The following is a 25908-nucleotide window of genomic DNA, read 5'->3' as shown; positions in this document are numbered from 1 at the left end:
CAAGCTTCCTATCACCAACCCCTCCCCCCTCCCCTCCAACCAATGTCCATTACTACCCATTGAATCCTGATATTTACACAGTACAGTCACATAGCACAACCAGTTTAATGACATAACTTGCCTGCAGAATGCAGTAACTCCAAGTTGAGAGCCTGACCATAACAATGTTCATGATGGAGAAGCACATTCAGATATTCTCTTCCCTTTGTGCCATGCTCCAGTCATCATTCAGTATAAAAATACAGCAAACATAGTCCTGCCCTTGCCCTTCCCGTTGTTGCTGCCGAATGCTGCTGTACAGGGAGGGGATTAAAATAGGCAGCAATCAAGTCAAAATTATGCACTTATAATGGATGCAAAAAATACATTTTATGATACATTTATGAAAAAGCTGCATGAATGTGTGTTTGTATATCTGCCAAGAATTTAGCTCTACGGCAGCATTTATCCCTATCAAGCCTGGTTGTGAAAACAGACAGCCATTAAAATTTTTTAAATCACATAGCAGCTGAACTGCATTAGAGCAGCAGTTCCATTTAACCTCTTAGGCCCCTTTCATACAGGCGGACCCCGTTCAGATCCGCCTGTCCGTTTTTTTGGCGGATCATCGGGTCCCCCCATGCATCCCTATGGGGCATCGGATGTCAGCGGAGACATGTCCGCTGACACCTGATCCGATCCGTCAAATCTGGATGGAAACCCTATTTTCCATCCATCTAGCGGATCGGATCGGATCAGATGAGAACGGACTGACGGTCTGTTCCCATCTGATTTCCCCCATAGAGATGCATGGGGAACTGACAGCTGTATCTCCACACACAGCGCGGAGACACAGCTGTCATCCTCCTGCTCAGCGGGGGATCGGCGGATCGATCCCCCGCTGAGAAAAGCGGAGTCCGTTTGACGGACTACAAGTGTGAAAGAGCCCTTAAGGACCGGAGGGTTTTGCCCCCTTAATGACCAGGTCATTTTTTGCGATACAGCACTGCGTTACTTTAACTGACAATTGCGCGGTCGTACGGCGCTGTACCCAAATAAAATTGATATCCTTTTTCCCCCACAAATAGAGCTCTCTTTTGGTGGTATTTGACCACCTCTGCGAATTTTATTTTTTGCGCTTTAAACAAAAAAAAAAAAAAAAAAAAAAGAAGAGCAACAATTTTGAAAAAAGAAAAAAATATATTGAGAGCTGTGAGAACCAAGCATTCTGCGGTACTAGATTGCTTGGTTCTCAGTCTTATAGGCGCTGGGGGACAGATGCAGCATCAGATCGATGCTGCATCCACCTAAATAGGATTCAAGAAAAATTCCCATACATCTCTGATGTAAGAAGCGGATTACAATGTACAACTGCACCAGATTTTGCATTCTCCAGTTTTAGTAAATCAACTCCAGAGTGTCCCAAACGTAAAGATGGGCAGAGGTTTACCAATCTGTAAAAATAAATAAGTATAACAATTTCTTAATTTCAGAATAATGTTCCTCAACGTAAAAAATTTCAAAGCCGATAAGTTACATCTACAGTACATTATATATCAAAAGATTCTACAAATCTGGAGAAATCTTTGTGTATATGGGGCAAGGCTGAAGCACAATATTGGATGCCCATGATCTTCTGTCCTCAAGATGGCAATGCATTAAAAACAGGCATGATTCTGCAATAGCATCTCTATATGGGCTCAGGAATACTTCCAAAAAATCATTCTGTGAACACAGTTCACCGTGCCAACCAAAAGCAAGGTAAAGCTCTATAATGCAAAGAAGAAGCCATGTCTGAACATAATCCACGAATGCCACCCACCGTTTACCCTATGCCGAAGCTCATTTAAAATGGTCTGTAGCAAAATGGAAGACTGCTCTGTGGTCAGACAGATCTAAATTTGATTCTTTTTTGGCAACAATGGGTTCTGCTTCCTCCAGACTAAAGAGGAGAGAGACCTTCTGGGTTATCAGCACTTCGTTGAAAAGTCTACATCTCTGATGGTAAGGGGGCTCATTAGTTATAGAATGAGCAGCTTTCACATCTGGAAAAGCAATGTTGAAAGATATACCCAGGTTTTAGAGTAGCAAATGCTCCCATCCAGACAACATCTTTCAGGGAAGGCGTTGCATATGTCAGCAGGAGAATGCTAAACAGCATAGTGTATCTATAACAGCATGGCTCGTAGAAGAGCCTGGGTGCTTAACTGGCATGCCTGCAGTCCAGACCTTTCGCCAACTGAAAATATTTGGCGCATCTTGAAAATAAAAATATGACAAAGACGGCCCAGGACAGGACTGTTGAAGAGTTAGAATCCTATATAAGAAGATTGCCAAGACCTTGAAACTGAACTACAGCGCGTTGGCAAAGACCATACAGCAGTTTAACAGTACAGGTTTCACTCAGAACAGGCCTCACCATAGTCAACCAAAGAAGTTGAGTGCACATGCTCAGTGTCATATCCAGAGGTTGTCTTTGGGAAATAGACATAGGAGTTCTGCTAGTATTGCTGCAGAAGTTAACCGGGTGGGGGGGGGATCAGCCTGTCATTGCTCAGACCATACGCCGCACACTGTATCAAATTGGTCTGCATATCTGTTGTCCCAGAAGGAAGCCTCTTCTAAAGACGATGCACAAGAAAGCCTGCAAACAGTCTGCTGAAGACAAGCAGACTAAGGACATGAATTACTGGAACCATGTCTGGTGGTCCGATGAGAAGATAAACCTATTTGGTTCAAATGGTGTCAAGCGTGTGTGGTGGCAACCAGGTGAGGAGTACAAAGACAAGTGTGTCTTGCCTACAGTCAAGCATGGTGATGGGAGTGTTGTGGTATGAAGCTGCAGCACTGGGGAGCTACAGTTCTTTGAGGGAACCATGAATGCCAACATTAACTGTGACATACTGAAGCAGAGTATAATCCCCTCCCTTTGGAGACTGAGCTGCAGGGCAGTATTCCAACATGATAATAACCACAAACACACCTCCAAGACAACCACTGCCTTGCTAAAGAAGCAAAGGGTAAAGGTGATGGATTGACCAAGCATGTCTCCAGACCTAAAACCTATTGAGCATCTGTGGGGCATCCTCAAATGGAAGGCGGAGGAGCGCAAGGTCTCTAGCATCCACCTGCTACGTGATGTCGTCATGGAGGAGCTTAAGAGGACTCCAGTGGCTACCTGTGAAGATCTGGTGAACTCCATGCCCAAGAGGGTTAAGGCAGCGCTGGAAATAATGGTGGCCACACAAAATATTGACACTGACACTTTGGACTCAATTTGGACATTTTAACTTAGGGGTGTACTTTTTTTGCCAGCGGTTTAGACATTAATGGCTGTGTGTTGGGGTATTTTGAGGGGACAGCAAATTGACAATGTTATATAAGCTGTACACTCACTACTTTACATTGTAGCAAATTCCTTTCTTCAGTGTTGTCACATGAAAAGCCATAATAAAATATTTACAAAAATGTGAGGGGGTGTACTCACTTTTGTGAGATACTGTAGGTCTCTTCTGTGATAAAATAACATGCCTGTTCACATTAGGATATAAAAGAGTTCAGTTTTGTGTTAACATTTTTGTTTGTGTGTTCACTACATTTGTGCAGTTAATTTTGAACAGACTTCGTTTAGTTAAAAAGTTTTGCGCTCATAGCTACAGTCACGTCACTTGCCTGTGATGTCCCACAACTGTCACGCAGCTGGGTTTCTATAGAAATGTGTGCATTAATGACAGGTTCTCTTCCTGCTGCTCAACTTCTGAGGGAGTCAATAGCACCAAGCCTTCAGTGAGCTGCACTGAGGGAAAAAAAAAAAATCTTAAGGGTACCTCCTTTCCGCCATTGAGAAAACTGCATGCATCGATTACACTGCATGTAACACAACCTGTGAATGTGAGAAAAGAATACGGTCATTCAAGAGACTTTACCCCATTCACAGATCATGTTACATGAAGTGTATTCAATGCATGGGCGTTTTTCAATGGGTGAGATGGGAGTAGGGGCGGGTCCCTGTCCAATCTTTTCTTGATCAGAAGCTATTATCTCCCTCCATAGGAAGAGGACCTGTCATCACTGCACAGAAGGTTTCTCCAGGATCCAGCTGCCTGACCGACATGAGACATGCTTCATTACAGGTAAGTGATGCGATTGAAGCTATAGGAGCAAAATAATTTTTTGGCTAAAGTTTGGCTTTAACAAATTAATAATATCAACGACTTGTGGACCACATAACGCCGTTATACGATGGCAAAGTGGCTCTCCCGTGCCCGGCACTTCCAGGTAGGTGGCGCACATGCCAGCTGTGATTACACACAGCACAAGCTGATCAGCAGGTCCTGGCCAAGGAATGGTCGCCGGCACCCGCTGATTGGCAAGGAGGAAGACCGAGCACTGTCCTGTCAGTTGGGATGTGGTGGTTTTTGTTTCCCTGAAAAGCATGGAATAAAAAAAACTTTTACATCCCTTTGTAAAAGCAGCACACGTATTAACACTGGTTAGGCACACATTTAACCCTGTCCCAGCCAGTGTCATTAATACAGTGACAGTGCATATTTTTAGCACTGATCACTGTATTCAGGTCACTGGTTCCCACAAAGTGTCAGTTGTGTTAGACTGCATGCCATACTATCACAGTCCTGTAATAAGTCACTGATCGCAGCCATCATGTTTGGTTTTCAAACTTTGTTTTTTTTTTTAGTTAATAGCACAAAAAATAAAAAAACCACAGAGGTGATCAAATACCACCAAAAGAAAGCTCAAAAAAAGCCAAAACTGGCCTGGTCATTAAGGGGGTAAATCTTCCGGAGGGCAGGTGGTTAAAGAACAGACTATTAAGCCTCGTACACACGTGTCGAAAATCGGCAGAGAATTTTCGGCTTGTTAGTATGATGCTTCCGACAACCGACTCAGACTTTTCGGCCGAAAAAATTCTGGTGTGCAGGCTATAAAATTTTTGTCTGCCGTCAAAACACGGCCGATTTTCGTGCAGTCAGTACAGATTTCGACAGGGAAAAATCTAATGAGCAAGACTGGGCATGCTTAGAGAAGAAAGAACACAAAGAAAGCAATCCAGCACATGACATCACTTCTGAAGTAGAATTTTGTCGGCGAGAAAATTCCTGTGCAGTCTAGGCACATTCCAACCAACAAAACACCACTCGGTCGGCCGATAATCGTTGCGTGTGTACTAGGCTTTACTTTATTAATGGAACAACTTTAAAGCCATTCCCAGACGCCTTGTATTTTTCTAATGAATGCAAGCTATTCTCTGACTGGATAAAGGTGAAGTTTACGATGTCTTCTGCCCCTCCTCTCCATCTCGCTTAATCACAGACAGCCTTGTATTAATTGAAAAAAATACAAGGCGTTCTATGAGTGGCGTTGCCGAGCGTGCAAGCCCCTGTGTTTTGTGTGGGGAAAGTAAGCCTAATTGCAGCTACCACTGTAGTGGCACCATCTACAATAGTGATATTCAGCTTTACCAGCAGCCCATCAGGTATGAAACATGCTTACTTATGTAGTGCCAAGCAGGAGCAATAAGTATAGAACACAGATCTTTCCTGGCGTTCAGCATTAACCACTTGTCTACCAGCGTTGTATATAAACAGAGGCTGGTGGAAAAGGATTGTAATCCTTCCTTCCGCTGCCACTGATGAATGGCATATGTTAACAGCAGCAGGTGGTTTTATACACAGTCCCGACTGCTACATAAATGTGACAAACCGACTTTCATGGATTCCTGATATAGTTGCCAAAACCCCCCAATCCACCACGCATGTTTATCAGGCTTCCCAATTACATCGATGAACCCAAGACTGCCATGGTAGGTATCGCTGAGCAGAGGGGAGGGAGACCAGTCAACTTCCACTTACTGATCTCACCTATATAAGAACCAACATTTATTTCATCACTTCTAGGTTTGGCGGTCACCTTGCACCTTGCCCGACTGTAGAAAAAGCTAATAGAGAATCATCTTCACTCAATTAGCTTCAACGGAGGTCAGAGGAGACATAAGAAGTTAAAAAAAAAAAAAAACAGAACCTATTGCACAAAAAAATAAATCTTATTACATAGAGAACGTTTAACCCACCACTTGCTGCCCACTGCACTTGACATTTTTTCTCATACATGTTAAAATCAACTTATGATAGAAAATTGCTTAAAACACACAAACATACACTGATCAGCCATGACGTTATTTTACCGTGTGCAAAACCTGAAAAATATAGTAGAAAAGGGGTTAAACCATGTATCAGATGCCAAAAGAATTGTGGTAGCTGTGCCTGTCTCTCACAGCACAGACAAGTCATGAACCTGGAGCGAACAAATGTCAAATTCTAAAAGTGGGGGGGGGGGGGGGGTGGCATTTTAACATGGGGTTTTCCCCAACACACTAATATAGTTACTGTTGGTGGGGAGGCAGGCGCTGAAACGCCTGGACTATCAGCATTGCCATACACGGTCTTCTGGCAATCAAGGAAGGATGCCCAAGTGGTGGAAAAGGACCCAACACTGGAATCCTAGACAGCAAAAAATATTTGCATAGCTCTACAACAATTTTCCACAGGAGATATTTAATGAAGCAAAACTTTCATAAAACATTTGTCTCGCCACTCCTGCCTAAGCCTTCCAACAAAATAATATTTCCTTGTGTATTGTTGGATCAGAAACCAGTCAGCACGGTTTCTGTACTCCCCATCCAACTCCATTTACAAGACTCAGTTTGAGCAAAAGGAAGGAGACAATTCAATATTGTGAAATATTGACGGAAAGTACGTGTTAAATATTGTAAAGGATAAGTTCACCTTTGGAATATGTTACACGGTCCATTCATATTTAGAGTGGAACATGAAACATTCCAGCTCCTGCCCCTCCTGCTCTCTTTTTCCCTGCGAGTGTGTGCGAGGGGGAGATCTTCTCCCTGCACCCGCTGTCAGAATTTAAAAACAGCCTGGCCATGCGGTGCTCCACCCATATGGACACATCACTCATTCACAGAGTTTTGTGAATGAACTAAAAGTACCATCAGCCTCTGCTGCCGATGCTAGTGAGCGTTCTCGTAGTCCATGGATTCTTCCTGCCATTCAGTAACTGCCTGCGCGTATCAGGGACAGTGTACCGAGAGTCTGCAGGATCCTGGCATTGCATCTATAATCTGCTAATTGTGGGTGCAATTTTTTTAAAGGCTGCAGTGTAAAAAAAATAAAATGCATATTTTTCTACCTGCTGCCAAAAAATTAGCATTTATTATTTATAAAAGGTGAACTTATCCTTTAAAGCAACCCTAGCATGAGAGAGATCTGTGAAGCCTTTTGCTTTATGCTGAAAGGCAGAGGTAGGCAGCTTAACCTGTTCACGACCGCCCGCCGCAGTTACACGGCGGTAGGCAGCCGCTCCCAGGCGAATCGCCATAGCTGTACGTCGCTTGCTGGCAGGAGGCTAGGGGGGGGAGCGCGCGCCGTAGGCGGCATGCTGCCGCCCCCGATCATCAGAGGGGAAGCTGATGCAGCGGGCAGGTGGCTCGGATTGCCGTGACACCCGCGATCGCTCCCCGCTGAGAGAGAACGGTCAGCTGTTGTAAACACAGCTGACCATTCTTCTCCCTGGAATGATCATAGAGTCAATGTGATCCTTCTATATAGGATCACACGTCTCTGTGGTCATTTTAGAAGCGACGCCCCCTACAGTTAGAATCATTCCCCTAGGCTCACATTTAACCCCTTAATCCCCCATAATGTTAACCCCTTCCCTGCCAGTGTCATTATTACAGCAACAGTGCATATTTTTAGCACTGATTACTATAGTAATGTCACTGGTCCCCCCCAAAAGTGTCAAAAAAGTCAGTTAGGGGTCCGATCTGTCCACTGCAATGTCGCAGTCCCGCAAAATAAAAAAAAAAAAAAAAAAAAAAAAAAATCACAGATTGCCGCCATTACTAGTAAAAGAAAATAAATAAATAAATAAATAAAACAAATGACAAATCTTTCCCATAGTTTGTAGATGCGATAACTTTTGCGCACACCAATCAAAATACGCTAATATGTAGCAGAAAACAAATTGCCCTAAAATGGTAAAAAATTTTGATTTTTAAATTTTTTTTTTGAGATGGTCATACAGCAGAAAGTGAAAAATAGTTTTTTTTTTTTTTTTTAAATTGTCGCTTTTTTTGCTTAGAACGCAAAAAAAAAAAAAAAAAAAAAAAAATTGCACAGGTGATCAAATACCACCAAAAGAAAGCTCCATTTGTGGGGAAAAAAGGACATCAATTTTATTTGGGTACAGCATCGCACGACCATGCAATTGTCCGTTAAAGTAACGCAGTGCCGAATCGCAAAATAGGGCCTGGTCAGGAAGGGGGCAGATCCTAAAGTGGTTAAAGAGGTGGGGGGATCAACCTGAGCAACATGGAGGAAGTCAGATCACAGGGCTGCCAGTGTCACCTCTAATTGTTGTAATCGAGCGCATTACATAGCAATCATGACTTTAAATCAGGTGGTGAGGAGGCTTGTGAATGAGCCCTTAGTTGCATTTGACAGTGGCACCTTTAGGGCTCGTTCACAAGTATAGTTGGCAGTGGTAAAACCCTGCAGTTGAGATGCGCTTTTACAGCCCCCAATCCCTACCCTCCTTTAGCTGCTAAGGCAGCAGGCAAAAGGTATACAAATGCCACAGCAGGAATTATGCCACCTGTTGCTTTTGATGGTTGCTACCACCTGCAAATCGCGACCCATTTAAGTAAATGGGGCCACTCCGCAAGTTCCTCTGGCAGCTGCATGCTCCTGTGGGGTCCAGGTAGGGGGTGAGAAAAACGCAACGCTGCCTCCTTTAACTCATTGTTTGCTGTACTGAACAAGGTTTTAGGGCACTTGCACAGTGGTCTCATTCACTTGAATGGGTCATGCTTAGCAGGTGCTACACCCACCAACCATGACAGGGCATATAACTCCTGCTGCAGCAAGTGAACACCCCCAACGGCTGTAGTTAAAGGGGGTGCGGTTGGGGCTATGGTGTTTTACCACCCCCCAAACTACAAATGTAAATGAACCCTTGCTGTCCTAATCCCCCTGTAAGCCTTCTTTAACACTGATGTGCTGCGGTTTACCTTTTCCGCAGGTGCAACGCAGTGCATCTGCAACTTTCCTGGGTTAGTTGCGCTTTTCTAAAGACTTCTATTATATCCTGCAGGTGTGGCGCTCTTTCTGAAAGGACAGCAAAGCGGCAGAATATACTGCATGAAAACTGTAGGTACACTGCACTGCAGTGTACGTAAACCACAGCACATCAATGTTAAAGCAGCCTTAAAGGGCGCTCAGAAGAGTAAGGTTTCATTTAAATTTGCAGTTTGGGGGGGGGTGGTGATAAAACCCCATAATTAGGATGCATCTGTGTGAAAGCAGCCGTGTACCAATATGCCAAGTGTATTGCTTCACAATGACATGAATATCTCCTCTTTCCTGCTGCTGGCACCACTCTGGAGACCGCTAGCTGGGATGAGAGGTGGAGTGCAGTTGGCATCACTCCACATGGGACAGGAGAGGCCATGGCTTATGCGGCTCTTGTTCCCTAATACAGCTCCAACTTTGCAAGTAGTCTAGGGCTGCAACAAACGATTATTTTCATAATCGGTTAGTTGGCCAATTATTGTTTCGATTGATCGGATAAAGAAAAAAAAAAAAAAAAATGTTTGGCGTATAATTTAGTTATTAAAGAAAAGTTAAAAAAAAAAGAAAAAGTATATTCTCAAATATCTCTATGCAGTGGTAAATACAAATAATCATCTATATGGTGAGTAAAGATATACATGTGCTCAAATCCCAATAGCTTGCTCATGTATTTAAACTATCAGGTGCTAAAGGGGTGTGACCACATAACACTACAAATTCTGGAATGGACTATATGTAAACTAAATATCCCTGTTTTTCATTGTATAGTTTACTGGAAAGGGTGCTCTGATACTAAAACAGATACCTTTCTTCAATTCCATTGACTTGCATTGAGTTTCTTTAAATTAAGTCACAAGCCGCAATGAAATCAGGAGGTCCAAATCACATTATCCGCGGCTTTGAAACCATGCTGAAATAGCCCAATTTCAAAAGCCACAGAAGAACTGTTCACAATTATAAAGAAACTGTAATAATTTAGGATTAGTCAAAAAAAAAAAAAAAAAAATTATCACGACATTAAAAATTTAGTAACTAGTTTTAGTAACTGATATCGGGGAGTACATGAGAAAAAGTATCAGTACTCGTACTTCCTCTTCTGGGGTGCCCTGTCGGTGCTTCTTGCTCCTCTTTTCTAAAGAGTGCCCCTACAGCAAACCGCAAAGTATAACATAGAGTTCCCCTATAGCAAGATAAAAAAATAAGACTGCCTTTAGAATGACTTCAAATCACTTCCTTCTCCTTGCCAGGACTACATGTCCCATGAGGCATTGCTCCTCACACATTCACAAGCTTACTGAAATGTATGGAGGGTAGGAATGGGCTCGGGCGTGTTCAGGATCCCACCAGGACGCAGACACTGCACAGAGCTAATCACAGGCAGTGAAACATTTTCCAATTCACAGCTGCACAGATCGGGAAATGTCTCACTGCCTGTGATTAGTTGTGTGCAATGTCGGCTTCCTGGCAGATTTGGGCAGGTGGGATCCCGAACACGCCCAAGCCCATCTCTAATGGAGGGTGTACTGAGCTGTACGTGGGCTGCACTGTGTATACTGACATGTATGGAGGGTGTACTGAGCTGTATGTGTGCTGCACTGTGTATACTGACATGTATGGAGGGTGTACTGAGCTGTACGTGTGCTGCACTGTGTATACTGACATGTATGGAGGGTGTACTGAGGTGCATACTGACGTGTATGGAGGGTGTACTGAGCTGTATGTGTGCTGCACTGTGTATAATGAAATGTATGGAGGGTGTACTGAGCTGTATGTGTGCTGCACTGTGTATACTGACTTGTATGGAGGGTGTACTGAGCTGTACGTGTGCTGCACTGTGTATACTGACATGTATGGAGGGTGTACTGAGGTGCATACTGACGTGTATGGAGGGTGTACTGAGCTGTATGTGTGCTGCACTGTGTATAATGAAATGTATGGAGGGTGTACTGAGCTGTATGTGTGCTGCACTGTGTATACTGACTTGTATGGAGGGTGTACTGAGCTGTACGTGTGCTGCACTGTGTATACTGACATGTATGGAGGGTGTACTGAGGTGCATACTGACGTGTATGGAGGGTGTACTGAGCTGTATGTGTGCTGCACTGTGTATAATGAAATGTATGGAGGGTGTACTGAGCTGTATGTGTGCTGCACTGTGTATACTGACATGTATGGAGGGTGTACTGGGGTGCATACTGACGTGTATGGAGGGTGTACTGAGCTGTATGTGTGCTGCGCTGTGTATAATGAAATGTATGGAGGGTGTACTGAGCTGTAGGTGTGCTGCGCTGTGTATACTGACATGTATGGAGGGTGTACTGAGCTGTATGTGTGCTGCACTGTGTATACTGACTTGTATGGAGGGTGTACTGAGCTGTACGTGTGCTGCACTGTGTATACTGACATGTATGGAGGGTGTACTGAGGTGCATACTGACGTGTATGGAGGGTGTACTGAGCTGTATGTGTGCTGCACTGTGTATAATGAAATGTATGGAGGGTGTACTGAGCTGTATGTGTGCTGCACTGTGTATACTGACATGTATGGAGGGTGTACTGAGGTGCATACTGACGTGTATGGAGGGTGTACTGAGCTGTATGTGTGCTGCGCTGTGTATAATGAAATGTATGGAGGGTGTACTGAGCTGTAGGTGTGCTGCGCTGTGTATACTGACATGTATGGAGGGTGTACTGAGCTGTATGTGTGCTGCACTGTGTATACTGACATGTATGGAGGGTGTACTGAGCTGTATGTGTGCTGCACTGTGTATACTGACATGTATGGAGGGTGTACTGAGGTGCATACTGACGTGTATGGAGGGTGTACTGAGCTGTATGTGTGCTGCGCTGTGTATAATGAAATGTATGGAGGGTGTACTGAGCTGTAGGTGTGCTGCGCTGTGTATACTGACATGTATGGAGGGTGTACTAAGCTGTATGTGTGCTGCACTATATTTTAGATGTAAACAAATAATGCATTCTGTATGCAGGCCAACTAATTGGCTGACCAACCAATAGATTATGAAAATAGCTAACAACTATTTCCATAATCCATTAGTTGTTTCAGCCCTAAAGTAGTCCCTCTGCATTGCACTGTTTGATGCTCTGGAATGGTAAGGTAATCAAAAAAGCCAACTGAGGTTTTTCAGGTATCAACTAGGTATAAGCCCCTGTTCACACTAGTGCGACTTTAGGTGCGTCATGCAATTTACAATTCTCGCCTGAAGTCGCATCCAATGTCTTTCTATGGCATAGTCTTAAGTGCAATTTCCAGTACCTTGATTTGAAAAATAGTTCCTGCGCTATTTTTGACTACTTCGTGTGCGACTTGCATTGACATCTGCACATGAAATCGCACAGATGTCTGCAAGCCGCAGAAGCATCCGCACTATCCTGCGGCTTTGAAATCCCACTGAAGTAGCAAGATTTCAAAACCCTATTGTTCAGTGTGAAATGGTGGGGGCTTAGGGGACGAGGTTGGGACATTATTAGTGGTAAACTTGGCGCTTCCAGAGGGCTGCACATTGGCAGCTTTTTAAGGTGCATTGCCTTGAGTTTGGCTATAATGCACCAAGGCCTGACAATTTTGCTCCTACTCTTATTTACAGCACACTACAGAAGGGAATTGGGAGTAAACTACGCCCCATCGTTGGTGTTAGTGAATGCAATAATAGCTCCCAGCTTTGATGTCTGCAGGTGCAGCAAGAAAACCCGAGCATTGGTGTCCATGGATTCTCTAACAAGTCCCAGCACCGGCATTAGTGACAGCAATAACACCCTTTATTGTTGGCAGTGACCACAACAACCACCACCCCTTGCATTGGTGTCCATGGATGAAACAACTGTCAGCATTGGCATAGGTCAGGGATCGACAAACCCCAGGTGCCATGGAAAACAGAAGTTTCGACCTTGCGCCTGGGCTGCCGCCTGAATGCTCTGCACACCCCCTGCCATGTGTACTGGGCTCTGCATGGCCATGTGCAGGCCCAGGACCAGCATAACGGGAGGCGGGACGAGAGCTGCTCACCTCCGCTTTTGGTTGTGGACCCGGAAGTGACCTGCGACGTCCCTGTTGACAGTTTCTCCGGCCATCAAGGCTGGGAAACAATGTAATGCAGTGCGATGTGCATTGCATTACATTCAGAGGAGCACATAGGAGACATGCAGGGTCTTTTTGATATTGTGCGACATAAAAAATTGGAACTACCGCTATTTTATGCTCTAGGGTGTCTGATTTCAGAAATATATAATGTTTGGGGGTTTTGAGTAATTTTCAGGACTAAAGTGATTTTTTAAACGTTTATAAAATAAAAAAAAAAAAAAAAAAAAAAAAAAAAACGCAAAAATTGGATCTGGCTGTGAAAGGGTTAAAAGATAATTTCACCTTCTAAAACATGCTACATCCATAAGATTTGTTAGAAGAAAAAAAAAAACTGGCTCCAAGATTCAAAGCAAATTTGTCAAGCCCTGGCGTATGTGGATGCAATAGTAACCCCCAACACTGATTTCAAAATGTATTAATGCCCAGTATTGGCATCATACATCCCCATTCACTTCCCCTCCAACATTGGCAGTCAGTATTAGTGCTTTTAGTGCCCCCCCCCCAAACACGTAGCAAATGGCAGGCAGTAGCAGTATTTTAAACCCCCCACTTGGCAGTCAGTAGTCTTTTGTAAACTGTACCCCCACCTCCCCAAGTGGTCAGTGGCAGTGTTTTTTCAAAAAATCCCACCATTGATGGTCAGTGGTCATAAAATTAAACCCCCAACATTGGCGGTCAGTGGTTACTTACAATTATCTTGCACTCTCATACCGCTCTCTCTTTCCTATCTGACCAGGACTATACTTGAACTGGTTAAGGCTCCGTTCACATGTAGGCGTTTTGGGGCGTTTTTGGGGCGTTTTTCTGCTCTAGGATCAGCTCTCAAAACGCCCAACAAGACAAATCCTATTCATTTCAATGGCCCCTGTTCACATCTGAGCGTTTTGACGCTGTATACAAAACGCCCAACGCTCAAAAAAGTACATGAGCTTCTTTTTGGGCAGATTACAGGCGTTTTCCATTGATCTCTATTCATTCTAAAAACGCCTGCACAAAAATCGCGGTAAAAAACGCGGTAAAATCGCGGTAAAAATCGCCGCAAAAATCGCGGTAAAAAACGCGCGAAAAACGCTACGCTCAGGTGTGAATGTAGCCTAAGTGAAAAATCACTCTGCTAGACATTACCAGCATTGTTTTGGTGTCAGGTGCTGCAACAGAGAAAGAATTTAAGTACATGGCACCCTGCTGACACTCTAAAAAGTGCCCAACAGGTGGTAGACCTAGCAGGCTGCATACAGAGAGCCAGCAGGGCACATGGGAACCAGTGGGTAACAACCTCTATCATGTGTTAATTGCATCTAGGTCTGCAACATGGAGACTTATTGTAATGACCTTGTCACTGGGACTGGAAATGATGGAAATAGGCCTGGTAAGCTGCTATTTTTTTGTTTTTGGGTTTAGGTCTCCCACATTGCAGAATGTATAGTATTTTAGGAAGGTTAGACACATGCAGCCCAGTATAATAGAAACTATGAGAGTTATACTGCCCCAAATCCTTATAATATGGTTGGAACTGCAGGCAAAATCCAACTAACCACAAGGCAACAAGTCCATAAGCTTTGAAACCTCTGAATACATCAATTCAGAGGAGGTGTAGAATATGAGCAGAACACGCACATTCCAGTGGCACGTTATCTTGGGCAGAACATTAATAGGAGTGCATGCTCACCTGTCCCATCAATGTCCCTCTTATGACTTGATCATTGGCAAAACGCCAGCCTTCCACAAGGTAAACCATATTTTTACCCAGTCTGGTAAAAAAAACAAAAGCCAGGTTTGGTGACTTATCTCACATCAATGGGCCACTTTAGCCCATGCAGGTCACTGGAACGCGGTCCTGTTTGAGCTTCATATGCGTAGTCTAGTCAATGCATTTTCAAAACTGCTAGGCATTCATCCAGCAGCATATCACATATACAATAATCCTTACCAAAATCAATACGGCAAGGCACAAACCGCTCCAAAACAAGTTTCTAGACACACAGCAAACCTTTATTCAGAAAGTACAATTTAAGTACTGTACCATTGTCCCACTACAGTAAAAGAACACTGTAAGCCATCAACCTGTGCCTGCGTGGGTTTCCTCTGGGTACTCCGCTTTCCTCCCACACTCCAAAGACATGCTGGTAGGTTAATTGGATCCTGTATAAAATTGGCCCTACTATCTATGTATGAATGTGAGTTAGGGACCTTAGATTGTACGCTCCTTGAAGGCAGGGACTGACGTGAATGTACAATGTATATGTAAAAGCGCTGCGTAAATTAACAGAGCTATACAAGTACCTGAAATAAATAATAGCTAGCAACTTGCACTGAAAAGGGATAAAGTTTATAAATATTTCTATGATGAAAGGTGCATTATACTGAAGATGTGGAACGTTTATAAGGCTATATGTATACTAGCCTACCCTGACTGCGGCCTTTTACCTTGATATGCGCGGCCAAAACGTTCCTATCCTAAACACGAATCTTCCATGTACAGGAGAGGGAGGTTAAACCTCATCTAAATGTGGCAGCTCCTAAACTCTTGTAAAATATATGTACATGGAAGCTCGGTTCACACGATGCAATTCGGGAACCCTGCAAATCCACTGTTACCGCACTGCATCCGACTCGCAGGCAGTTCACACTGCCATATTCCAACTGCTGGGAGCGTCAATGTAAAGTTAACCACACCCCCAGATCAGTTTGCATATCGCAGTGACAAATGTCAATTCGGACAAGAATCAAATCGCATGGGTGTGGTCCTGCACAATGCAAATTAAGCCATACAATCTGCATGGCTGAATTCGCATCGCACAGACATATGTGATTTGCATAGCAGTGCGAATCGCATGCGATGTCTAACATCGCTGTAGTGTGAACCGCCACGGACACACAGGCTTTTATGGAGGTGAGTTAAGGAGCATTGGCAAAAAAAAAAAAACGCCAAAAGCTCCTAAACTCGAGTTTAGGAGCTGACAGTACATGAAGCCTGAGCTTGGCATAAGAAAGCATTTGTCAATATGAAGGTCCTAGGAATCTGGCTGCAGAAATGTGTCCAGCTTGTATATAAAAGTTATTATATACATACAACATACAGACATTTGTGTGTGAGCCAGCCTTCATTTACTGCTATTCAGACATTTCCTGTTTGAATGACAGGGCTGTCTCTTAGCAACATTTGCACAATACTACTAAACTAGTTCTACATTCTAATGGGTTTCTGTGAGAAATATTCTGCCTACTGAATTCAAAGCCACATGCTTACACACACACAACCAAAAAACTGTACATCACCAATAAAATGACAATACTTTATATATTTCTTCAGTTTGTAAAGAAAACTGTCTTATACTATAAAAACACAACAAAAAATTACTCTAGCAACGAAGCTTATTACATAAAAAATAGGAACAGATAACATTCCAAATATAAAAATGGATATTACACCATTTCAATAGAATCAGAATACCGGGACTCAAAGTTTTGGAAAAACAGCAGCAAATGAAATCCATAAGAAAATAATGAGCTTTAGGAGTGTTTCGGGTCTGTATGCCCTTACCACCAAGTGAACAAAAAGTAATGATCAGAACTACATACACAGTGGAGGGCTCCACATTCAGCTGATGACACAGAAGAGACTTCAGTGGCCCCAACACAGCATGTGGCTGAACAATTAACACGGATGAACTTTATGCATGCAAATTCAGGAAGTTCTACTTCTAGGAATGAAGCAAAGACCTATGTTGATCAAGGAATGAAGCAAAGACCTATGTTGATCAAGGAATGAAGCAAAGACCTATGTTGATCAAGGAATGAAGCAAAGACCTATGTTGATCAAGGAATGAAGCAAAGACCTATGTTGATCAGTCAATACTGATATTAGCGTAGTCCAACTTACTTTGCATGAACAATCTTGCTGTTCCATTTCAAAAGGTCCTACTAACTAGTAAATCTGAAACAGTCAAAAGCCTCTGCCACCAGTAGTACAGAAGAAGTTATTTTCAGAACGTAATACACTGGCAAGATTGTACAGAGGTCACCCACCCTATTTGAACCAACACGGTTTCCGGTCATATTTCCCAATACATAAAATAAACTGATAAAACCCTTTAAAAAAAATAAATTCGTAATATGTTGCATGCTCCAGATATACCAAAAGAAAAAACTTCCAACTTAAAGCGGAGTTCCAGCCTAACCGCACACTCACCTGTCCTACGGTCCAGCGATGCACCGTCTTCTCCCTCTCTGCTCCGCGGCATCACTGATGTGGGCACCCGGCTGTGACAGTTTGCTGTTTCACAGCCGGGTACGCACTGCACATGCGCGAGTGGCCAGCAATCTTCTGGGACCTCTGATGTGTCCCAGAAGATTGCAGGGAGGGAGAGAGGAGAACTTCCGCTCAGGGCGCCGCGGCACTCCGAGCGGAAGTGGGAGCGGATACCTGTCAAAACTAGGTACCCGCTCCCCCCCCCCCCCCCAAAAAAATGACATGCCAAATGTGGCATGTCAGGGGGTTAGGACTATTTAAAGCGGAAGTTCCACTTTTGGGTAGAACTCCGCTTTAAAGAGGACGTAAACCCTCCTCTGCAAGTTGTACCTATAGGTAAGCCTATGATAAGGCTTACCTATCTATAGGTACTGTAAATATCTCCTAAACATGTACCGTTTAGGAGATATTTACCTTACATGCAGCCAGTGACCTCACTGGCGCATGCGCTCTGAAGGAACGGCCGCTGGTGCCGTTCCTTCAGAGCCTCGAGCCGTGACCGTCAGCTCCCGCGCAGTGACGTCACCACGCCTCCAGCCAATCAGATGGCCGGATGCCGCGATACCGGAAGACGGGCGACTGAACATGTCGCCCGTCATAGAGGTAAGCGGGCGGCACAGCGGGGGCTCGTTCTAAGGTAAGTATTTCATGCATATGCATACTAGCTCATTATGTGTTTCTCTTTCAGGGTGAAAAAAAAATAAAAAATTGGGTTTACAACCTCTTTAATGAACCACAACTGCACAACAAAGACATCTGGCATTATCACAATACCTTTATTTTCAAACTGTCCTTCTGCCATGCTAAAATGTTTGTGCCCTTGATTAAAAAAAATATACAAAATACTGCTGAACAAAAGACGAGTCAAAGCACAAGAAGATCCATCTTCTGCACACAATGAACCCTTGACATGGCAGAGGCCTTTACTTCCTAATGCCTAGTGTGTAGTCCACAAGCAAGGTTCAATCTAAACAGATGCAACATTCTAAAGAAGATTAAACATTTGAGTTAGACCGCATTCACACTGAAGCGGCACAACTTCGGGGGCGACATGTGAAGTCGCGTGCAGTGCAACTTCGGCACGACTTGCACGGACTTCACAGAATGAATGTCTATGCAAGTCGCTCCGAGGTTGCCCCGAAGTAGTACAGGAACCTTTTTCTAAGTCGGAGCGACTTGTGTGGCTCCTATTAGAACGGTTCCCGTACCACACAACGGACCGCGACTTGTCAGGCTGACAAGTCGTATTAGTGTGAATGGAGACTTAGTTACTTATATATTATTAGGCCACTACTAGGGGGGAAAAAAAAAAAAAAAAAAACAGCATTAGTCATACCCATAAGATACAACCATTCAACCCTAAAACCTCTCGAAGGCTCCATTCACACCTGAGCGTATCGTTTTCAGGTGTTTCTTGGGGCTTTTTTTTTCCAAGCGTTTTTTTGCAGGTAGGCATTGACATCTAACAATAACGCTTGTAATCTGTCAAAAAAGAAGCTCACGTACTTGCTTCAGGCGACAACACGCTCATATGTTAACAGGGACCATTGAAATTAATGGGATTTTGCTTGTTGGGCGTTTTGAGACTTTAGAGATCAGCATTTTATGAACTGAAAAACGCTGATGTGTGAACAGGGCCTAAGAAAGCTATGGCACCTGACTGCATTACAAAAGACTTGACAGCATCCTAAAAGCACCCATCATTATTCAAGCTTCCATCTTTTATGGCACAACCATTTCATAGAATGCAAAATATTACCAACTGCAGTACTGAAGAGATAAACCTCAACAAGATGGAACCAACTGCAGAATGTAAACCATACCTAACAAAATCCTTTTAACCTTGCCATGCTACCCCAAATGTATTTTTGTTACAAGAAAGTTTTAATATTTTCCACATCCTTTAAAAATGAAGTACTCAGCATGAGCCTAGGTCTCCTTCTGCTACAAGTGTCTCAAAACATTTTTTCTAGGAAGCAAATCTTAAAGCGGAGTTCCGGGCACAGAAACCATTTTTCAATGAACCCCAGGGACAGTCAGGGCTAGCACATTCCACAATTGATAGCATCTGATCTGTCCCGGTTCGCACTTACCTGCAAGAAGAAATACTTACTTATAAAATTTCTTCCACAGCGTTTTCATCTCTCTTGTGGGCAGCTGAAGCCGGCACGATCCTCTTCCGCGTCTTCTTCCGCGTCCTATTCTCCCAGAATGCGCCTGCACTGGCCCCTCTTGTCACTTCCGGTGCGGCGCCGCATTCCTCCACAGCTTCTGGGCATGCCCAGAAGCTGTTTAGCAGGGAATGCGGCGTCGCCCCGGAAGTGATGAGCGGGGCCGGTGCCGTCGCATTGATTCCTGGGAGCGACGACGTTCAGCTCCCAGGAATCATTGCAAGCCCGGAAGTGACGGCGGAGCCACGGCGCAGAGGGAGGAAGTGAAGAATAGGTGAGTATCTTCGATCTACAATTACAAGGTGAGTAAAAAAAAAAAAATATACCCAACTATCCAATTCTGTTTCAGGTGAAGGTGAACAAGCGGACGGGCACAAAAAAAAAAAAAAAATTGATTTTGTGCCCGGAACTCCGCTTTAAGACAAGGTGGAAAATTATATTAGAAGTATATATAAAACATGGTTCTCGGCGCGACCATGGGATTATAAAACCCAAGAAACTAAGGCCTTATTCACACTAGCCGCTGCACCGCACATGCACTAATCAGTGTACAGTGTGTAAGGGCAGTGTTTTCCCCATTATAAAAAATAAACCCACACAAAATAATACTTCAGGCTGGGTTCACATGTGCGAATTGGATGCAATTTTCATCACATCCAATTCACATGACCGGCTCTCAATCGAGCCGGTTCACACAGGTCCAAGGCAACCGCAGAGCGTTTTGGGTCCGGTTCAGGTGCAAATTCAGGAAAAAATTCAGACCTGAATTAATAAACAAAAACGCACCGGACCCCAGGCATGAAATCGCACCCACACATGTGAACCTGGCCTTATTCAAGTCTATCACCGCAGTGTGATGTGGCAAGTTGAGCTGGGTAAAATTGCAGGTACACAGTGTTTTTATACAGTGCACTACACCTCAACGCAGTGTTGTGGTGTTAACTGGCCTTAGAAACTGGTTTCTATGTGCCCTTGTGTTCAGCCTTGCGTTGATCTGGGCAGCTCTCCTGACATGATGCAAGTCTTCAACAACTACACAAGCTTTGGTATGAAGGAAGGTAAATCCAAGACCTATTACTGAACTTTTAAGTAAGCCTAAACATGTTAATGAAAGTCAGAAGATTTTTAATCTGTATCACATACAAGAAGTATACCTGGTGACCCCACCAGGAAGGCCCTTCTTCAGCCACTTCCTGTTACAGGCAACTGTCTTCCAATTGTGCTCCTGCGCTGTCACATGCACACCCTGATTCTACATGCAGCATCACCAACACATTACACAGCCATGATCCACTAATGTCACCATCAGGCAGCCAGTCCTAAGCAATGATTTGCAGCCAAGTGTGTGTATGTAGACAGAAAGGGGCTGAGAAGGGCCGAAAAAAAAAAAAAAAAAAAATCAGCAGTACCGTGTTGCAAACAAGGATTAAAAAAAAGGGATGAAAACAAATGTGAAATAGTATTTTCGTATAAATACTATGGTAATATTTTAAGATACACAGGATTACGCAAATCAAATGACAAGGATTTAGATCAGTACCTCTCAACCTTTTAACATCAGAAGAACCCATAAAATCATATTCAAGTCTCAGCAAACCTCTTCTACAACCTATTTATCAGCGATGAGTGGCAAGTGGGACCCCCCCCTCCCTTATGATGGTGGTCTTTGGGAAGAACACCCATCACAATGATGGGCAGAGGAAAGAATACCATCTTCACCCCAACCCCCCCCCCCCCCACCCCGGTGTTCAGTGGGAATATTGCCTCCATAGAATGGTGCAAAAAATGTCCCCTTGAAATGGTCTTTGGGGGAAAGAAAGGCCCTCACAGTGGCGATGACTGAGAACACCACCCCCTTATAATGGTGGTTATTGGTAATACTATTCCTTTCCACCGAGAACGCCTCCCCCACACTGGTGGTCAGTGAGAGAGAATCCCCCCCCCAAAACTGGTGGTCAGTGGGAAGAACCCCCCCAACACTGGTGGTCAGTGGGAAGAACCCCCCCCCCCCAAAACTGGTGGTCAGTGGGAAGAACCCCCCCAACACTGGTGGTCAGTGGGAAGAACCCCCCCCCCCCCAAAACTGGTGGTCAGTGGGAAGAACCCCCCCAACACTGGTGGTCAGTGGGAAGAACCCCCCCCCCCCCAAAACTGGTGGTCAGTGGGAAGAATGCCCCCCCCCCCAACACTGGTGGTCAGTGGGAAGAACCCCCCCCCCCCCAAAACTGGTGGTCAGTGGGAAGAATGCCCCCCACCCCCCCCCCCCCACCAACACTGGTGGTCAGTGGGAAGAACCACACACACACACACACACACACACACACACACACACACACACACACACACACACACACACACACACACACAGGTGGTCAGTGGGAAGAATCGCCCACTTACAAAACAGGCATTGTTGCACCAATGGAGGTCAATTAGCCACAGCAAGAAATCACCAGCAACCTCTTGAGGAACCCTGGATGAGGATGGCTGGTTCACCTGAAATCCCCACACCTGAGCAACAAGCCTCGGCCTTGTATATCAGCGCTGACATGAAACCCCAGCAGAGGTCCAACCAATCCCAAGATGGAATCCACTGGCATCACTTTCTGTGAAAACTTCAATAAAATGACATCACCCCCCAGAGAACCTGTGTGTCTGTGTGAGTGCGAGTGTCAGCAGTGTGTGAGTGTGTGTCAATGAGTGTGTGTCAGTGAGTGTGTGTAAGAGCGTCAGTGAGTGTGAGTGTGTGTAAGAGCGTCAATGAGTAAGTGTGTCAGTGAGTGTGTGTGTAAAAGTGTCAGTGAGTGTGTAAGAGTGTGAGTGTGTGTAAGAGCGTCAGTGAGTAAGAGTGTCAGTGAGTGTGTGTCAGTGTGTAACAGTGTCAGTGAGTGTCAGTGTGTAAGAGTGACACACACCAGTGTGTGTCAGTGTGTGCGCATGAGCGAGTCCGTCGGTGTGCCAATTTTTGTCAGTGAGTCTGAGTGTCAGTATGTGTGTCAGGGAGTCTGAGAGTCAGTGTGTGTGAGTGTCAGTGCCAGTCTGAGTGTCAGTGTGTGTGTCAGTGCCAGTCTGAGTGTCAGTGTGTGTGTCAGTGCCAGTCTGAGTGTCAGTGTGTGTGTCAGTGCCAGTCTGAGTGTCAGTGTGTGTGTCAGTGCCAGTCTGAGTGTCAGTGTGTGTGTCAGTGCCAGTGAGTGTTGGTCTCAGTGTCAGTGTGTGTGTGTGTCAGTGTCAGTCTGAGTGTGTGTCAGCAAGTCTGAGTGTTGGTCTCAGTGTCAGTGTGTGCCAGTCTGAGTGTCAGTGTGTGTGTGTGTGTGTGTGTGTGTCAGTGCCAGTCTGAGTGTCAGTGCCAGTCTGAGTATCAGTGCCAGTCTGAGTGTTGGTCTCAGTGTGTGCCAGTCTGAGTATCAGTGCCAGTCTGAGTGTTGGTCTCAGTGTGTGCCAGTCTGAGTGTCAGTGCCAGTCTGAGTGTTGGTCTCAGTGTGTGCCAGTCTGAGTGTCAGTGCCAGTCTGAGTGTTGGTCTCAGTGTGTGCCAGTCTGAGTATCAGTGCCAGTCTGAGTATCAGTGCCAGTCTGAGTGTTGGTCTCAGTGTGTGCCAGTCTGAGTGTCAGTGCCAGTCTGAGTGTTGGTCTCAGTGTGTGCCAGTCTGAGTGTCAGTGAATGTTACTTTCCCCCGGTCATGCCCCCATGCAGACCAGAATGAATGTAGATCAGAATAAATGCAGCACTGCCCCCCCCCCCCCCCCCCCCCATCCCCCCGGGCCACCCATAGAGAGAGGCGCACACACATAAAAAGGGATACAGGTCAAGTCCAAGTCGAATCCATCCTCCTGGTATCGCCTTTTGTTCCTGCTGACGAACTCCTTGATGATGGCGGTCATGTCGGGGAGCCGGGGGGTGGGGAAGAAGGAGGAGAGGGGGGCTGAGAGTTGGTGGGGGGCCGCTGCGGGCCCAGATCGGGGGTCAGCCTCCTGGGGCTCCCCTCTGCGCCCCCTCCTCCTCCGGCTGCTGCTGCGGACGCTCCGGGGGCTGCCCGGGGAGGCCAGAGTCCGGCCGGGAGGGAAGAGGGGAGGGGGAAAAGGGGAAGGGGGAGGGGATGCGGCCTAGTCCGGAGGCCGGCTCGTACACCTCAGTCACCGTATATCCAGCAATGGGCCGACTGCCCCGTCACCCTACGGAGCGCCACTCGGGACAACCAAGTCCGGTCCGGGGTCTCCCCTCCACTGCTCGGTGGTGTCGTGATCCTCCGAGTAGGGAGGGCCAAGCCGCGGCTCCTTCCTGCAATGGCCAGTGCTTTAATCCCTTCGTGTCGGCCTTTCTCCAGGGGAGGGGGGGTCACTACACAGCCGGGGCTGGGGGGACCGGGGTGGTCGGTGCAGGAGCCCGCCTGCCGCGTCTCATGTCTCCGCCGTCGCACGCTCAAGCTCCCATCATGGCTTCCCTACGAGAGTCAGCGAACAGGCTCCGCGTATCCCTCCGCCTCCCCCTCCACAGATCCCTCCGCCTTCTGTTCAAACACAACATAGTCCGCGCCACATCATCCATCTACCGCCGGGCCAACGCCGCTCTGCAAACCCTTCACACCGAGCCGGACTCAGCGGGACCTCACCCCCTACTGGACGGAGCCTTCCCCGGGGCGGGCAGGAGAGGATTCCGGGGAGAAGTGGAAGGATTCGAGGCTGAGGGCGGAAGGATATTTTTCCACAGAGGGGACTACTTTTCGTTCCTTGAGGAGGGAGAGTCACGTGGTGTAGAAGTGGGGAACTTTTGCAGAATGTCATCTTTTTACTTCATTTCCCTTTCTTCCTCCTGTATGTGGAGGAAAAGTCACACAGGCCTGCTCCCCCTCCTCTTCTCCTCTCATATACCCGGGAGTGCACATCCCTTTATCCTTCCAATAATGATTATGTCATATTTAATTATACCACCCCCCTTAATATTAACAGAGCAATCATAAATGGCATCCAGGATGTACTCAATACTGGGCACTCTCACCCCCTGCCTGCCCAGGCCAGCTTTCAGCTGTCACACTTTGAATGACAATTACTCAATCATTCAACTCTGTACCCATATGACATTTGTATCATTTTTTCGCACACACAGATAGTTTTCTTTTGATGATTTTAATCGCCGTTGGGCTTTTTATTTTTGTTTCTAAACAAATAAAGAAAGAAAATTTTGAAAAAAAAAAAAAAAAAGTTTTTTTTTAATTTCTGTCACAAAATTTTGTAAATAAGTAATGTTTACCTTTTTACTGATGGGTGTTAATGAGGCTGCCCTGATGGGCACTGAAGAGGCTGCTCTGATGGGCACTGATGAGGCTGCTCTGATGGGCGCTGATGAGGCTGCTCTGATGGGTGCTGATGAGGCTGCCCTGATGGGTGCTGATGAGGCTGCCCTGATGGGTGCTGATGAGGCTGCCCTGATGGGTGCTGATGAGGCTGCCCTGATGGGTGCTGATGAGGCTGCTCTGATGGGCGCTGATGAGGCTCTTCTGATGGGCGCTGATGAGGCTGCTCTGATGGGTGCTGATGAGGCTGCTCTGATGGGTGCTGATGAGGCTGCTCTGATGGGTGCTGATGAGGCTGCTCTGATGGGTGCTGATGAGGCTGCCCTAATGGGCGTTGATGAGGCTGGCCTGATGGGTGCTGAAGAGGCTGACCTGATGGGTGCTGATGAGGCTGCCCTGATGGGTGCTGATGAGGCTGCCCTGATGGGCGCTGATGAGGCTGCCTTGATGGGCGCTGATGAAGCTGCTCTGATGAGGCTGCCCTGATGGGCGTTGATGAGGCTGCCTTGATGGGCACTGATGAGGCTGCACTGATGAGGCTGCCCTGATGGGCGTTGATGAGGCTGCCTTGATGGGCACTGATGAGGCTGCTCTGATGGCCACTGATGAGGCTGCTCTTATGGGCGTTGATGAGGCTGCCCTGATGGGTGCTGAAGAGGCTGCCCTGATGGGTGTTGATGAGGCTGCCTTGATGGGCACTGATAAGGCTGCTCTGATGGGCGCTGATGAGGCTACCCTGATGGGCGTTGATGAGGCTGCCTTGATGGGCGCTGATGAGGCTGCTCTGATGGCCACTGATGAGGCTGCTCTGATGGGCACTGAAGAGGCTGCTCTGATGGGCACTGATGAGGCTGCTCTGATGGGCACTGATGAGGCTGCTCTGATGGGTGCTGATGAGGCTGCTCTGATGGGTGCTGATGAGGCTGCCCTGATGGGTGCTGATGAGGCTGCCCTGATG

General features: G+C 45.8%; 1 protein-coding gene across 1 annotated transcript in view; it reads right to left on the bottom strand.

Moving 5' to 3' along the window:
• PTEN (phosphatase and tensin homolog) overlaps window positions 1–24141 on the bottom strand; it is a 126862-nt gene extending 102721 nt beyond the window's left edge. The window contains exon 1 of the mRNA XM_082268323.1: window positions 23463–24141. Within this exon, the coding sequence (XP_082124449.1) occupies window positions 23463–23541 (79 nt within the window). The 5' untranslated portion in view covers window positions 23542–24141. The remainder of the gene's footprint in view (window positions 1–23462) is intronic.
• Window positions 24142–25908: the final 1767 nt, after the last annotated feature.

Source organism: Pelophylax lessonae (assembly GCF_965119305.1).
Source record: "Pelophylax lessonae genome assembly, chromosome: 9".
Lineage (NCBI taxonomy): Eukaryota > Metazoa > Chordata > Amphibia > Anura > Ranidae > Pelophylax > Pelophylax lessonae.
Note: the sequence above shows the minus strand (reverse complement) of the source record. Positions and strands in the feature narration are given on the sequence as shown.